Here is a 17,379-nt window from a genome sequence, read left to right on the forward strand (position 1 = left end):
GAAGAGTTAGCAAACACTCGCAGTTAGGAGCCAATTCTCGAATCGACAATAGGAAGATTTAAGGAAAATAAAGGTTTCGTCCTAAGGAACACAGAAGACTTCCTTTTGTGAGTAATTTTAGTTTTATAATAAAAAACAAACTTTCTCCATTTCTAAATACCCAGTTTCCTTGAAAGGAGGAGAAACCATAGGTTCGGTAAAATAGCCAGCAAAAATTTAATTACTGTAGAGTATCCTACAAGCCAGTTTGTACCTTCAGCAGAACTCATGGTAAATACCTAACAATGGTAGGAAATAACTGGCCTAAGACACCACACAATTCCCATCAACAGTGGCTCGTTTGTCCCTGTTCACCCACTCTGGGGAGGACACCACCACCACCACCACCACCACCCCCCGACCTCCAGGTGCTGGTTGCAGTGCTTGGGGTGGGGCAAGAGGATTCCAACATGGTGATCACTTACCTGCAACCAGCCAAGGTCTGGCTGCAAACAGGACTGGAAACCTTAGAGTCCTTTTCAACAGTCTCACTGACCTCAAAAGGACACTATTTCAAGATGTCATAGGGCACATTTAGGAAAGTCCCTTGTTTTCTTTGAGAGGGAAAGTTCCTAAAATTAAGAACAGTGAGGCCTTACACAGCCAAGTCTTCTCTTTCGGTACTGGGGCAGCGGCGCATGTGGTATCCCCCTGGCTCCTTGTCCCCGCCTGTCTCCCATCCTTACATCTTGGGGCATAAATGGCCCTGTCCACAGCTGTGGCCCCTTTGTCCAAATCACCCTGAAGAGATAGTGTAAACACTGCCGACACAGAGCAGGATATGATTTAACTAGCACACTCCCCATGGCAGCCCTTGGAGGTAGATACTAAACCCATCAGAGGCCCAACATGCGAGGTTCAGAAATGTGCCCAGGATCCCCGATAAGGAAATGAGACTGAACCCAGAGGGGCAGTGAGGCTCCCAGCCCACTACCCACCTCTGACCCTCCCTCTGTGCATCAGTATAAACTGGGGATGCTACAGTCCTCCGCAGAGATTAGGAGAAAGCTCAGAAACATCCACATCACAAAATATTCTAGCCAGAGAGGGCTTTTGACTTATCCTCACTGCTATTTAAAGGGAAGGGCCCTTCCCATTGCACTTCAGTTCCCAGGGGCCACAGAGGAGAGTCCTTCCCGCCTTGCCCTGGCTTCTCATTTTAAGGCTCCATGTAGACACAGACTTTTAGGGATTGTTATTCCACCCCGCAGAGTCACTACTTGGATATATTTCCTAGAAAAAGTGATAATTCTGATGATTCAAATGCAGCAGGAATGTGGAATGGTCAGAAGGGAAGTACCCACCAGTAAAGGACATAAGTGAAACTCCAAAACTCTGAACTTTTCATGTGGGCACCATGAGCTAGCTGTAGGCCTTTGGAGGTGTCCTGGGTATGAGCATCCTTGGCCATCCACACCACATCTTTACTTGGGGGCTAGAGCCATGCGATCCCAACTTGTTTTCTCCTCCTGGTCCAATTCCTGGACAGCCCCTTACAGAAATCTGGTTTCCGCCCTTTAATGAGTCAGGAAGCTGCTGAAATTCTCTTTCAGAACACTATATGTGCTTTTAGAACATACCACCTCTGCAGGGAAACACCATTGCCCCAGGACACGCTGTCCTGTGAGACACCATCTTACCTGAACTGGAATCTCCCATGACCCACTTCTCAGTGACTAACCTGATGGATTCCTTTGTTAGCCACATAGAAACATAGCCATTTAAGGAATATTTTCTCCTCTCCTAGTGTGATGAGGGATTAACAAACTCCTCTCACATGATTGCAGGATGAGTCGGGGCCTAAAGACCACAGACGCTAGGTCTGCAGACATCCTGTCCTTGACCACACCTGTCCCTGAGCAGGTGACGAGCCCTGGGGAACATGGAATGTTTGTTAGCAATACCACTCACCACGTATCTCTGTGATTAAATTGCAGAGGGTGCACTCAAGTTTCATAAATCTAGGAAGAATACAGTACAGGACCTGTCCTCAACATCACAGAAGTGCTGCATGGAAATCCCACAGGTGACTCAGCCTTATTATGCTGGGAATGACAGACCAACTCAAGTTGGAAGAAGCTAAATATTAAATTTACCATCGCAGAGAAAAACAGATGTTCCCATGAAAGGTTTTAAATAAAGTTTAAGTTTCAACCAAACTGTCCATATATAAGACAGGTTCCGATTACAAGTGCACAAAGAATTAAAATGAAGAACCAACTCTGACACCATTAGAAGATAAACACTGTTTGTCTAGGAAAATGTAGGACATAGCAAGGAATACACCTGTCTAGAAAGGAGCTTAAGCTGCATTCTCAGTATCACAGAACAATACCTGGGACTTAAAATTCTGTGCGTTGCCACAAAAATGTAAATAGGCAGGCACATTTGTTTAGGAAAGAGAACACTTCCTGGAGAATAGCCGAGAAATGGACAGTGGCCACCTGTGGGGGAGAGGGAGGCACATTCCTGGGGGAGGAAGGAAATGTACAGCCGACTGGGGCCATGGAGGGGAGGTACAGCCACCCATGGGAGGGTGTTGGCGGTACAATGGCCTGGGGCCACATTCCCTCATGAGCATATACCATATACCATCTTCTAACTACAAAGCCTATCCAATTAGAGAATCACCACGTGGAAGCAGAAGAAGGTAAATAACACACCAGAGATAGTGGCAAGGCCGGAAGGACGGACTTCAGGTACACTTTCCATGTAACACAAATTAAGGCATAAACACTTTATGCTCCTGAGCAGATTTTCCCCACGGAGTCCCTACTTTAGGAAATACAGCATATCCAACATTTGCAAGTTTCAACTGTTGCCCTGTGTTGCTTTCACAAATTTCCTGAAACATGCATATAGCCCTTCAACCCACTGTCCCCAGATGCTGCCCCACTGTCCACGCATGCCTGGTCCCCAGAAGCCACCACCTGTCCTGAGGGACCCAGCAGTCTGCTGTTCTCCTGGGACTCTGCAGGAAACAGGACACAGAGGGTAACCCAGACGCCTACAGGATGAACCTGCTTTGTGTTACTAATCCCTACATCTTTACCTACTGCTGTCCTGGCTGCCAGCTACCTGCCAGCGCACCTTCATTCCACCTGGATGGAGGTGGCATCACACTGGGCACTGGGGGCTCTGCAGTGAGCAAAGCTGGTGGAGTCCCTATGCTCCTGGGGCTCAGGGGAGTCTGGCAGTGATGACCAATGCACTGGACAAATGACCAAACCCACACCCATGGGCCGCCCACACAGGAGGGAGGCCCTGACTGGGGAGGCGGAGCCTGGGCATGGCTGGATCTGCAAAGGCCCATCTCCTTCAATGTGGCTTCGCTCACAGAGAGGACAAGTGTTGATGGCAGAGTGTGGCTGGAATCTGGTGTAGAAGATTCTCTGAAAGTGCTGGCTTGCTACATTTCCAAGTGTGTGGCTGATTTTCTTAAGTAAACTTTTCAAAATTCCACCAAATCTGTCTTTATTTTAATGAAAGTAAGCTCATAAAATTGACCAAAAATGCATTTAATTTACTTATACATGACTTAGAAATGGGTAAGTGAAAGTCAGCAGAATCATGGATCAGATATTAAGAACTGTTCACTCACCAAGGGTCAAATCCAAGCTGCAAGTTGACTTGTCTTTTTTTATTAATAAGGAAATTTCTCAGGGCATATTATGAAATAATAATTGCAGACAGTTAATAAGAGAAAAATTACTACTTAGTGAAAATATTTCAGTTTGCATTGACTTTCTGGAAGTAAATTTAATAGCTCAATTTTTTTTTAATTTTTGTTATTTGACACACAGAGAGAGAATAAGCAGGGGAAGTGGCAAGGCAGAGAGAGAGGGAGAAGCAGACTCCTCACTGAGCAGGGAGCCCAAGGTGGGGCTCGACCAGAGAACCCTGATATTATGACCTAAGCCAAAGGCAGATGCTCAACCATCTGAGCCCCCCAGATGCCCCTAACAGCTCAATACATTATGCTAAGGCTATTTAGTAACTGGCCAAGACAATTATCACGAACTATTATAACAGGAAGAAGCTGGTTTTGAATAGGAGGTAGGTTTGAAGAGCAGTCTGACATCATGATGACTGATTAGCCTGAAGCTAGTATGGGGCAGCACGCTCATGAAGTCTGAACACGGATGATGAAGGACAATGACCTCACAAGTACGTGCACAAAGTCTGGGGCTGCTGGTGCTATGAGTGCTGGTGTGTGTGCGTGCTAGCCTAGAGCAACAAGTGGTGCTTGAACTCATGCTCCCCAGCTGCGTGGATGCAGGCACATGCACCTGCCCACATGCATGAATTCAGGAACCTGCCCTGGTGCAGGAGAGTGGGACAAGCTCCTGCCAACCTCCAAGGCACTGCTCACTGCCACTTGGAGGCATCCCTGGGGCTCCTGCCAGCATGCAGGTGCGGCGGTGACACATGGTTCAGCCCTAATCCTAGGACAGCTATGGGTGTCTGGAGAACATGGCACCTAAAATTATTTTCTCTTCTATAAAAAGTTGAGTACAGCTTGGAAAAGCAACATTAATTCCTCAAACTCAGAGAAAAATTATGGAAAAACTATTAAAGTAACCTAGATAAGAAAATGTTTCAGGTATTGACAGATAATGCCAGGAATGGTCACACCTCCACTCAAAACTACTTATCTTTACCTCAGCAACACAATGTATAACTGGACGATAACTAATAATTTTTATTCAGGAAATGTAATAATTATTGACTAGTCTCAGTTTAAAATTGCTGACTTTAAGAGAACAAAAGGATCTCATATAGAATATTCTTCCTTTCTTTCATACACATCCTCAGGAAAACCATCCCTGAACACCTTTACAAACATAAGGAAACTCTTTATCAAAGGTTTCAAACCCGCTGCTGCCTCACATCTTGCTTATATGTGTTCCAACATTAATGAGTGCAGACAGCTCAGCATTAATTACGGGAAATCACCTTCCTGAGAAGAACACAGGAATCCTCCTAGATGCTGATGTAGGAAGAGCTGCTACACACATTTAAAGCATCACAAAACTCCAAGCAGTGGCTCCTGAGGTCAAGGTCATCTGCCATCAGCACAGGTCAAGGAGCACACGCCCTGCTGGTCAACAAGAAGAGCACCTCACAAAAAAAAAAAAAAAAAGGAGTACCTCACGCCCAAGCACATGGAGACACTGCATCTCCATGAGAGGGTGGCAGTAAGCAGAGCGGAGTCGGGGAAGGGAGTCCCAAGCTACTCTGGAGGTGAAAACATAATGCACTGGGAGAGAGCAGGAAAGCCGGCATGGGCAGGGGAGGTGCCAGAGGGAGGGCAGGGAGCTAAGGCCCCACAGCAGGTGTCTGCAGTGGCACGTGCACTGATGCACAGCATCACTGACGGCTGGTGTCTGTCTTTGCTGTTAGCAAAAGGCGGACATGAGCAAATGGGCTCTTTGGAAGGCAACCCTGCTGGTCTATGGAGGGGTGCACGTGGGCAGGGGTGGGGATGAGAGGTGAGGTTCCTGCTGGGCAGTGACTAAGCCTGTCAAGCCTCGCACACACGGCCTCAGCACCTTCTCAGGTCACCAGGTCCCGCGCACACCATCTCCACAGGACAACTCAGAGACTGGCGGTACTTCTAGAAGGGTACAAGAGCATTTCAATTGACAATGCATGTGACACATTTTAACTTTATACTTATGCATTTTGTAGGTATCAGAAAACAATCAGTAGAGGAAACCTACAATTTTACAGCTAACGCTGGGTTAACCCTCACAGTTAGGGTGAGGCTAACGCTGGTATTTTCATTTTCAAAAACACGAAAGACACATGAGGAAAGGCTCTTCAGCAGGCAAGAGTGTGGCATGCAGACAGAATGAACAAATAGTGAGGAGGATCAGGCAATAGGAAGGAAGAACTTCAGATGTGCCTCATCTGAGCACAGAGTGGTCACACCCCTGCACAACTCCTAGTCCACCCCTGCAATGAAGTCTCTCTACTTCTGCATGGGGTGCTCAAAAGTGGCTACTAGGACACAACAACTCAGGGTGTCCCGAACTTGAAGATGGTGCCGCGGAGAAATATTTACAAGAACAGAGACCTCTGTGCTAACACACCGTTTCCTGGCCCCTGGATTCTGGACACTCTGAACTGGAGGAGTCTAAATGCAGTGCCTCACCCAGAGAAGGTGAATGACAGACGTGCCCCATTGGCCAGTGTGTGCATCAGAACACACCCCATCGGGCCCCAGTGCACGGGACTCCCAGGAAGCACATGGCACACAGGTGCCCCATGTGCCCCACATGCTGGTCACATAGGACACCCTGGCAAACTCTGGGGCCAAACCAAACACGTACTATTACCTCAGGTATAAAGTGATTTAACCCCCAATATATCTGTCCTGCCACTAATACTACTTTTTTAATTTTTTTAAAGATTTTATTTATTCATGAGAGACAGAGAGAGAGGCAGAGACACAGGCAGAGGGAGAAGCAGGCTCCCTGCCAGGAAGCCGGATGTGAGACTGGATCCCAGGACCCCAGGATCACAACCTGAACCAAAGGCAGATGCTCAACCACTGAGCCACCAAGGTATCCCAATACTTTTCATTTCCTAAAAATCGTTACAAGGAAAATATTTCTAATGTCTCAGCCCTATTAAAAACCCAAAATTAGGGATCCCTGGGTGGCGCAGGGATCCCTGGGTGGCGCAGCGGTTTGGCGCCTGCCTTTGGCCCAGGGCGCAATCCTGGAGACCCAGGATTGAATCCCACATCGGGCTTCCGGTGCATGGAGCCTGCTTCTCCCTCTGCCTGTGTCTCTGCCTCTCTCTCTCTCTGTGACTATCATAAAAATTTAAAAAAAAAAAAACAAAAAACCCAAAATTAACATCATCACAACCCATTGCTTACATTTTATCTACAATGCATGTAACACATGATATACATTCTTTTTGAGCCAAGATAAAAATTTCCTCTACAAATAGATCATCAACACAATCAAGGCTTCTGTGGAGATCCACTGTATATCAATTCCCTTTTTCTTATCAGCTTGCTGCTTGTCTATGAAGCAGAGCTCATGCTTGTGAGGAACACGGAGGAGAAAATGCACGTGAAATCATGAGGCCGGAACCTCAGGAAGAGCCTGTGTGCGCCCTTCTGGGTCTCCCACAGCAATGCACCTATGTGTGTGCTGGCCGAAACCTGCAACATGATATGTCCCTGGGAGAAAGCGTGTGGGACACCAGGGCAGGAGAGAACCCCACTATTTCTGTCACCCCGAGCTCACTCTTCATGTTCTATTCTGCTACCAAACAAGCACAACTTTCCACCAATGCCAGAAGCGTCTTAAATATTTACACTTGTCACCTTCAAAACCCAGTCCATCAAGTGTCATCAAATGGCTTTTGAAACGGAAGACTTACTTTGACCACGTAAGTGAACCTTCGAATATCCTGAATTGCACTTGAGAAGTCTAAGCGATTGAAAGCCTCTCCCAAAGTACAATAGCCATGCCTCTGGAAAAACAGACACAAAACAGTTGAAATCCATCATCAGTCAATTAGTCAAAATAAAGTGACAGTTAATGCGAATTAGTCTGTGCAATTTTTTTTAATTTCAGCAAAGGGCATTTGTTTTTATGATTTATTCTACATTTAGATTAGCATGGTGTAAAACCGCAATGTTAAATATAAGTCATTTATAATCAGGACATTATACTCTGCTATTCTTACATCACTACTGAGATAAAGCCAAATATGTATTAAATATCTTGTTGATTTCTCTGGTCGGGATGAGCTTGGGAACTGAAATCACAATGGGATGTGTTCTGAGCTAAGCACCTACAGATACACAAATCATCTGCCCAGCTGCTGTGAAGATGTGTCTGCTGCAGACACACACGTTGGAACACCCAATTCCTCTGTGGGTCTAGAAGGTGCCCCGTGCACAGGACCAAGGCCCGGAGTCAGGGGGTGACTATGTACGGTTTCCAGCTGGGGAAACCCCGGAGCTGGTCGTCAGACAAGACGGGTCCCAGAGTCCAAGGGAAGACATGGAACACAAGGGATGTGTTCTCAGTACTGAAAACACTGCCATCTACTTCAGCTATGCATCCCTCACAATATATCCTACATTCTACACAGTTTGCACAGGGTTGTATCCTAGGTGTCAGGACTCATTTCAAACTCCATCTTCTGTATTTGAAATCCTGAGAGTATATAGAGACTTTCAAGTCATAGTTGTGGGGTTAGAGGAGCTGGTGATAATCCTAGACACAGGAGGTGACAGATTACCCCTCGCATCTCTAACCGATACCAGGACAGGGGTTAGCAAAGCAGCTGGAGCGCACACCTGAGTCTCAGACCTAGGATGTCCCGTGAAGGTTTATTTGGTTTGTGCCCAAATCCCAAGAACAATCCTAATATGTGCACAAATCAACAAAACACATGTTTTTAAAGCAAAATACATTATTAATGAATACTATATGCAAACTGTTTTCCTGGGAGCTGTGCAGGAAGCAAAGGTTAATTATAGATTATAATCCAAAGTCAATCACTGCTGACATCTCTACTTTAATTCCCTTTTCTTCGCAATGAACAGAGCTCTAAATGCTGGTACAGACACAGACTCCTTCCCAGGCAGCTACTCGTGTCACAGCGGCCTCTTCTTTTTTGGGGAATTAAATCTGATTCACAGACTGTAAAACACATGTTTGGGCCACACGAGTCCACCTGAGTCTGGTGGGCCCAGAACGACACATGGAACCTCAGAGGCTGTGGGGCAGCCACAGCGGGCCGTGCAGACCAGCAGGAGAGGTGCCTGGTCTGCAGCAGGTGCTAAGCCAGAGATGCAGCTGAGTACAGGAAGCCCAGAGCCCCCCAAGCCTGGCTGTGTCCCTGTCCCAGGGCCCACACAACACCTCTGCAGACTCACACTGCCGCGTATGCTCCCCCGAATGGGTGTCTACTCTGTACTTGGTGCGGTAACACAGCAGATGAAGTACTAGACAGTCTTTCATAAGCCCCATCCATCAGATTCTACCAAGCGCTTCTGACACGCCTCACTCAGAGCGTGTGTGAGCCGAGAGCAGTCTCGAACCCACGCACCAGTCCTACCCATCACCAACAGGCCAAATCAGTCTTCTGGCTCAGAAACTCCTAAGCTTCTAGGGAGCAGAGCCATAGCAGAACATCCATTATTAACACTTCTGGAATGTTATATCTATGCTAAACAACTACTCCCTAAATTATGCTCCCCAATTGCTGCAAAATACAGCAAATGAGTCTCTCATACTGCAAAATGAAGGAAGCCTCCCTGGATACTGAGCAGAGAAAAAAGCAGAGTGGAAGTGAACTATCCATGGCTCATAAAAAAAGCTGCAGCCAAATTGGCAAAAGACAGGAGCCGGAAGGGCTCACACAGCTCTTGACAGGTTCAGACTTATCTACAACGTTGCATTGGTTCTAAATGGGGGCCACCAATGTTCTCACCACCCAAAGCACATGGGAGTAAGGACACACACTGCAGCAGCACCAGAGGCTCACACCAGTGGCTTTTGGGGAGAGGTAGGGAGAAAATGTCAAACCATCTAAGGGTCCATACTTGTTCCAACACAGGCCTTTGGTGGATTCAGATTTGCACTGGGGACGCTAACCACACACTGCACATGCGCATGCACATGTACACACACGCGTGCATGCACACACATGCACACACGAATCACCGCTTCAAAGGTCCTATATTTTCATCTGCTAGAATGTGAATCATAGATTTCATACTGCAAAAGAAATAATTTATTTAATATGACATTACATATTCAACAGAAGCACCAAATATATACTCTTAATTAGAAGAGAATACTTACTTCTCTTGTGCTTTCTTTATGAACATAGATCCATTTCTCACGATAAAAACCTAGAATAAGAATTAACTTTGTTTTTAAAATCTGGCAAATCATTTAAAATGAAGATTTTTATGGAACTTCAACAGTTGTACATGCTCACAAAATTATCTGACATATAAATAAGAGATGCTTTCACTTGGTTAAATGTCAACAGAACTGCTCTATTTCCTGACATCATTTTAAGAGATGCTGAAATATATTTACATGAAAAATTATTTAAGGCAGCCCCAAGTCTTTGTAACTTAAAAGAAAACCAACACTACTAACAACTGTGGTAATACCAAACTATAAAACTATAGTTAACTACAAACCTGTGATTAGGAATTAATTCTGTGTGTCCTAATAATTCTTGTCTTGTTGCCTTTTTCATGTAATTCAGACCCACACCCAAGGAGTGCGACACTCTATTCTCCACAGAACCTGTTCTTATTGAGTAGCCTGAACGCCCTAAGACGGTTCCCAGAAACTCCAGGCTGCGCCTCAAGAGGAATGCAGCCTGTCAGGGAGGCAAGCTACCGCCAGGAGGCTCCCTATCCCCGCCCGGCCTACAGATGTCCAGCCCTTCCTTCTTGGCCAGCTCTGGCCGGGTCTCCTACAGAGGAGTCCAAAAGCAAGACACCTTGCAGTCTGGTCTCTTTGCTTGGGAGGGAACTGGTCACTGAACTCGTCACTGAACTCACGACCATTTCGGTCATTCAGATGCACGAGCTGCTTTGCAGGTTTTGCTACCTTTTGTTTTTGCAAATCTTACTAGTTAACGCTGCAAATGGTCTGATAACCAAGTCAGTGGGCAACACTGGATACAGAGCTATCATTCACGCATTGTCTTTTATTTCTTGAGATAGCATTATCAGAACAATGTAGTATATCAATATATAAAACAAGTAAAAACATCATAAAATCATTAATAAAAATGATCTTACACTGAGTATTTGTATCATTTCTAAAATGATCCTTTTTCCTCTTTTTGGATGTGTATTTCTGTTCTTCATTACTGAATATTTCTTCATCGTCACTATTTAAGATACTGAAATAAAGATACATTTTATTAAATACTTTTACAGAGAGATATTATTCATTTGGCTTTTATTTAAAAAAAAAAAAAGATAATATCGTTTGCAATTCAGAAGACCAAAACAAAAATCATGTTGAATTCTGAAAGCAACCAGTAACTCTGAAAGCAGCATATCACAGGTCTGAAGTTATGAGGTTAACGTCTCATCTGTTGCTTGCTTTGACAAGTCTGAGATCTATCCTGGTTCTTTTGAGAATGTCATACCAGAAAGGGTGGAACACGTTTCAGACTCTCCCAGAGGTTCTTTCTATACGGCCGTCAACGGAGACTTCACAACAACACAGACATGATAAACACCACCAGAAATGCTTTGGGGAGAGATCAGTGGGAGAACAGGATGCCCAACACTGAGTCATGATGCGCCATATTCCTGATCCAGGGTTCCCTTCATCTCCTGCAGGCTCACAGGTCTTACCAGCACCACCGCTGCACAGCAACGCTTTCCTAGGAAGCGTCAACCAAACAGTGCCAACTGTTATGACACTTAACTGAAGCCAGGTGAAGGAAATTGTTCATTTTCCCATAAGTGCATCTAATTAAAAGCTTTCCCCTTTTTTTTTTTTTTTTTTTTGGCTAAAATAAGGAAACAATTTAAGGCAGTAACCAAACAACTGGAACACATTTTCTCAAAAGGCAATTTATAGTTTAAAAAAAAATAACTGTACACAGCAGTCCACCCCCTCGAAAGTAAAGATGCACACAATTTTTATTTTCAACACATTGACACTGGCTGGTTTTTGGTCTGGAATCAGAGGGAGGCCCTGTGGACAGCCGACAAGCTGGCTGGTGGAGGTCCGGGTCTGATGTTCAGGCCACAGGCTAATGCTGGAGGCAACAAGCCGGCTGGTGGAGGTCCAAGTCTGATGCTAGGGCCACAGGCTAATGCTGCTGATTCCCAGCACACTCACCGAGAAAGCAGTGATGGCTCCTCCACTCACTAGTGTTCACATTTAATGAACGCAGCTGCACATGCCAGGGAAACCCATTTATCACAGTCAGAACAGACTCCAAGCACACTGACAACCGTTTGTAAATCATGACAAGTACAAGTATGTTTACAAAAACATGCAAAAGCTTCACATGCAGCAGTGGGAACTCGTGGAAAGTGGCTGGTCCTTGGGTGTCACATTCCGTCTCACACAAGTCAGCTGTCATGAATTCAGATCCTGAACACAGCAGCTTTCAAATCTGAAGAGCGCAGCTCTCCTAACTAGAGTCATGAGCACACCCAGAAGCGCAGACTGTTGTCTACAAACTGTGCCGTGTAAACCACACTGGATGCCGGACGAGGGGACAAAGGAGGTGGCCCCCTGCCCCTGCCCTGGAGGGAGCCCGGCAGATCCCGTTCTACCCCGCACACACACAGCAGGTGTGGCTGCAGAGGCTCGTCCCTCCAGCAGGTATATAACCGGCGGTGTGACCATGGCACCTGGGGCTCCCCATCCCTGCTGGGCTGTGCAGGCAGTAAAGGCGCTCATTGGACTGGGTCAGGCCCCAGGCCTAAACCAGTCACCATGGCCCACCTGGGTCCACATGGATAATCAAGAGAAAAGGCTCTCTACAGAAACTTAGATGCCATTTTCACAAAGTGTATCTTCAGTGGTTTTCATACTCACAGGTCAAAAACATATATATAAAAGTTGGTAAGAAAGATAAATGCTTCCCAAATTAAAATTCAACATTTAATACTGTAAATTCAACAGTGCTTGATTTCACATGTACATAAGCCACTGACCGATCACATGCATAGGAAATGCTCTTATCACCTGTGGTTTCATGAGTGACATAAACATCACCAACCAGGATTTAAAAGTCAGCAGAAACGTCAACAACAAAAACCAAACAACTGGATTAAAAATGTGCATAATGAAGACATTTCTCCAAAAACGACACACAAGGGGCCAACAAGCACGTGAAAAAATTCTCAACATCACTTGTCAAGAGGGATATGCAAATGCAAACCACCATGAGCTGTCAGCTCCCACCTCGTAGGACAGCTACCGTAAGCTCCAGAAAATAACGAGGACACAGGAACCCCTGTGCTGGTGGGAATGAAGGAGGGCAGCCTGTTTAGAAAACACAGATTTGCAGCGATTCCTACAGAAACTGAGCACAGAACCACCATCTGACCCAGCAATCCCACTGCCGGGTATACACCTAAAAGAAGTGAGAGCAGAGTCTCCACAAGACGTCTGGACTCCATGCTCATACAGCTGACAGGGGAAGCCACCTCCTGTCTGTGCACACAGCTGGACAAGCAGAACAAAGCTGGTATTATGCTTATGGGGCATTACTCAGCTTAAAACAGAAGGAAATCCGGGCACACACTGGAACACGGGAGAACCTTGAGGACATCATTCCAAGGGAAGCAAGCAGTCATAAGAGGACAAACTGCCATGTGATTCTGAGTATCTGAGGGACGTGGGGTCCTGGAGCTCGAGGCGTCAGAAAATAGCGGTGGAGGGAGCAGAGTCGGTTAAGGAGGCTGGAGGATCAGTCCTGCAGGCTGAGCAGTGAGGAGGGCGTGGGGACGTCCATGCACTCAATACTCCGGAGCTGGGTACCTCCCACAGTAAAATGGTCTATGTCAGGTGTGCTTTACCACATTCCCAATGTGTAGCTACCTCACGTCATCCCTATCTCCACTCACTTCCTGGCTCCCTTACCACCTCCGGTTATTCTCAGGCAAGCCCCAGATGGGACATCATTTCAAGGGCAAACACCTCAGGATGATCCCACTGTGATTGGTGCGGCTAGTATCTCTTCCCAGACAGGCTCCCCTCAGGCAGGATGCAGAATGTCCCTGACGCCCTGCAGTGTGCATACTGCTTCTGGAGGAAGCCCCCCATTGCTCCCACCACGTGGGCAAGGCCACACACTCCGACCAGGGAGCCTGTCAATCTGGAGCTGTACCTGCGTCTCACCGACTCCCCACCCCTTCCCAATCACCCCTGTTTTTTTCTGAGTATGATACAGATTTAGAACATTCAAGATAATCCATATGCTTTCTCATTCATAGGGTTTTCCTTAGGAGGGGGAGATGTAGCATCTTGCCAACTGCGTGATGTCAGAACCCTACACACTGTGTGAAACCAGGCACACAGCGGCCCCTGAGAATGAGGCTATATATATGCTGATCAGCGGCCCCTGAGAACGAGTCTATATGTTCACCCCAGTTCCTGTGCATGTAACCTTGTCCTTCCTCAAACAGGTTTTGTGCCCCTTTCTCTACCTCTTCTCCTTCCTTTAATGGGAATGTTTGTTCGCTGGGTATGTCCAATAGATCTCTCACCCTGCCCTCCATTTTCAAAGTCATTTTCTCTTCATGCTATTCAGCTTGGGTGCTTTCCATCCCCCATCCCCCAGATCTTGACCGTTCTTCTGCACCCTCTTGTCCACTGCAGTTTTCTTTTCTGTGACCGTATTCTTCAGCTCTGACTGGCTCCTGTGTACACTTCCTACTTCTGCTGAAGGCCTCACCAAGTTCACCTACCTTCTCTCCAGCCGAGCAGACATCTGTAGGACTGTTCGTTAGTTCTTCGTCAGGCACACTGCTTTCCTCTGTTTTTATGTAGTTCTGTCACTGAGGTTTTCTCTTGTTCTTTTGGAGCATATTCCCGTATCTACCCATCCTGCTTGACTTTCTGTGTTTGGTTTTATCAATTAGGCACAATAGCTACTTGCCCTAAATTTGAGGGAGAGGAACTGTGTATGGTTGCCCCCATGTAGAATGTGTGCCTGGTGGAGGGCTGGCTAGACAGAGCTGTGGCTGGTGGAGGCTGGGGGTTTTGGGGAGGCTGCCCTGTGGGATGGCCAGAGCTACAGTGGGAGTGGATTGGGACAGCCCTGAGGCTCTCCACACAGAGGGTACTCTGGTGAGACAGCTGAAGCTGAAGTGGCTGCAAATGGTGGGATCCCAGGGCCCTCCCCAGTGTGGGTATCCCAACAGGACAATACATGAAAGGGAAGTGAGCACAGGCTGATGCAATCTCTGGGCTCTTGTCCAGGGGATGCCCTGGCACGACAGCCAAAGGGGGTCAACCAGGGTGCTCAGGCTGTGCAAAGAATGGCCCGGCAAGGTGGCTGGGGGTCAAGGTGAGGTGCAGGCTGGGGTCTTGGGGCACTCTGTGTGGGGGCACCATGGCAGGTCTGTTATAGCTGAAGTGGGTGCAGGCTGGGGTGGTCCCTGGGCTTTCCATACAGAAGGCATCCTGATGAGACAGCTGTGGTGGAGTGGGTACAAGCCAGGATGTCCCAGGATGCTCAGTGCAGGGGGTGTCCTGGTAGGGTTGCTGAAGCCAAAGCAGGCATCAGCTGGGTGGCCCTGGAGCACCCCAGCAAGGCATCAGAAGCTGACGTGGTGAAGGTCTGGGCTGTTCCAGGGCGCTCTGTGCCTGTGTCACCTTGGTGAGACAGCAGGAGCTGTAATGAGCAAGGACTGTGCTGGAGCCCTCTTGCTGTGGTGGCTGAGACTGGTATGGTCTCAGGGACCTGCTGGGCTCAGTGAGATGGCCGGCCAGTTAGGACGCTGGACCCTGCTCCTATCCACATTATCAAGGGGAAGAGGAGCGTAAACCATGAGGCTCACCAGACCCAGACCCAGGAAGTTCCAGCAGCTCCCCACTGTTTGGTAAAATTTTAAGGATGTCTCTTTTATAAGCTCATTGATCTTTTCAATTGTAGCTTTGTTCTGTGCCCTCAAGCAGACAATGTGCTGGGGGGGGGGGGGTCCCTTGGTACCAGCCCCCCTGCTGCAGGTCACAGCATCAGAGGTGGAGGCCTGTCCACTGCCACGTCATCCTCTGTTCGGTCAGCCCCCAGTTCTTCTTCAGGAGGGACTGCTCAGTCAATAGCGGTGGATATGGGGTGTCCCTGGAGGTGGGGAATCCAGAGTCTTCCTCTGTCGCCATCTTGGACCAGAACCAATCCTGAACATAACCTCATTTGGAAACAGGACCTTTGGCGATGTAATTAAGTGAAGGACCTTGAGATAAAATCATCTTGGATCACCCATGGGGGCCCAAACTTCAATGGCAGAGGAGAAGGCTTGGGGAGATCAGCAGAGAGAAGGCCAAATGACCACAGAGGCAGAGACTGGAGTGATATGGCCACCAGCCAACAGACGCCAAGACTGCAGCAAACACCGCAAGCTGGGGATGCCCCTCAAGACCCATCCACACTTGCATTTTTTTAAATTTATTTATTTATTCATGAGAGGCACACAGAGAGAGGCAAAGACACACAGGCAGAGAGAGAAGCAGGCTTCCTGAGGAAAGCCCAACATGGGACTCGATCCCGAACTCCAGGATCACGCCCTGAGCCGAAGGCAGACACTCAACCACTGAGCAACCCAGGCATCCCCACATCTCTATTTTGGACTTCTGGCTTCCAAAACTGCTAAAGGACGTTTCTGCTGTCTTATGCCACTGATATTACGGTTACGGCAACTGCAGGAAATGACCACAGTTACCTCCCTTTACAATTACTCGAGGTTGATGCTGATTCTGAAAACACACATGTGCCGTCAATTCTATATACAAGCTATTGGGAAAGAAAATTCACCAGATGTGATGCCCCATCAGAAACATAAACCAAAGCAAACATCAGATACATATTTGGTCCTTTTCCCCAAAATGAAACAATGAAACAAAGCACAATGAAGCCCTTGAACACAGTCACCGACAAATGACTCAAGGCAGACTTGTCAGAGCCCCTGTGCAGTGGGGCCTCCTCACAGCAGGAGCTGGGCGGCATTTCGCTCCTCTGCCCGCCAGAGCCACGATCTCTGCTCTAACGGTTCTTCACGACGGTTTCAGTTACACATTGTTCATCAGTGGCTGCCTTTAAACTTAGTTTTTTATTCACACATCTCCCCACAAAAGACCAAAGGTTGTATGTTACCTTCTCCTGCTGGCCAAACGTCCACATTTACTCGTCTTCCTACTTACGGTCACTCTTGCTTCAGCAGATTATTAATCTCTCTTACAAAAAGATATTTTAAAAGGAAAAATACAACTTACTTTAATTTTTAAGAAAGGATTAAAAAACCTATTTTAAGGGTTAACACTTTATTCCTGAGTATTTCACACAATACACTTAAGGAATCTGAGGCAGACATGTTATGGGAACGGGAGCTGGGAAGGTGGTGGCCATGCAGGCCCACGTTCACCTGGGAGAAGCACTGGCCTCCACACACCACATGCTTTAGTGAAGAAAAATATAGTTCTTCAGAGGTTATGATGGCATTCTCACAGAGAAGGACTGGCAAGCAGTCCAAGGGACCTGTGGGATGTAGGGAGCACTCACCGACCCCAGGCACACAGCTGACCACTGCCTCTGGCCTGTTGTCCTACCTGACAGACTCACAGCACAGGCCATGATACT

At 47.1% G+C, this 17,379-nt stretch overlaps 1 protein-coding gene across 6 annotated transcripts in view; it reads right to left on the bottom strand.

The window, feature by feature from the left end:
- The window catches only part of FBXO25 (F-box protein 25), a 56,708-nt gene that overhangs the window by 14,114 nt on the left and 25,215 nt on the right, over positions 1–17,379 (bottom strand). For 5 of the 6 annotated variants that reach the window (XM_055300682.1, XM_055300680.1, XM_055300681.1 and 2 more), the window contains exons 3-5: positions 10,844–10,947; positions 9,882–9,931; positions 7,441–7,533 (exon numbers count right to left, since the gene is read on the bottom strand). In XM_055300682.1, coding sequence (XP_055156657.1) covers positions 7,441–7,533; positions 9,882–9,931; positions 10,844–10,947 — 247 coding nt within the window. Of the gene's footprint in view, positions 1–7,440; positions 7,534–9,881; positions 9,932–10,843; positions 10,948–17,379 lie in introns of those variants that run through there. The other variant, XM_055300683.1, reaches the window with a different exon arrangement.

Source organism: Nyctereutes procyonoides, unplaced genomic scaffold (assembly GCF_905146905.1).
Source record: "Nyctereutes procyonoides isolate TBG_1078 unplaced genomic scaffold, NYPRO_anot_genome, whole genome shotgun sequence".
NCBI lineage: Eukaryota > Metazoa > Chordata > Mammalia > Carnivora > Canidae > Nyctereutes > Nyctereutes procyonoides.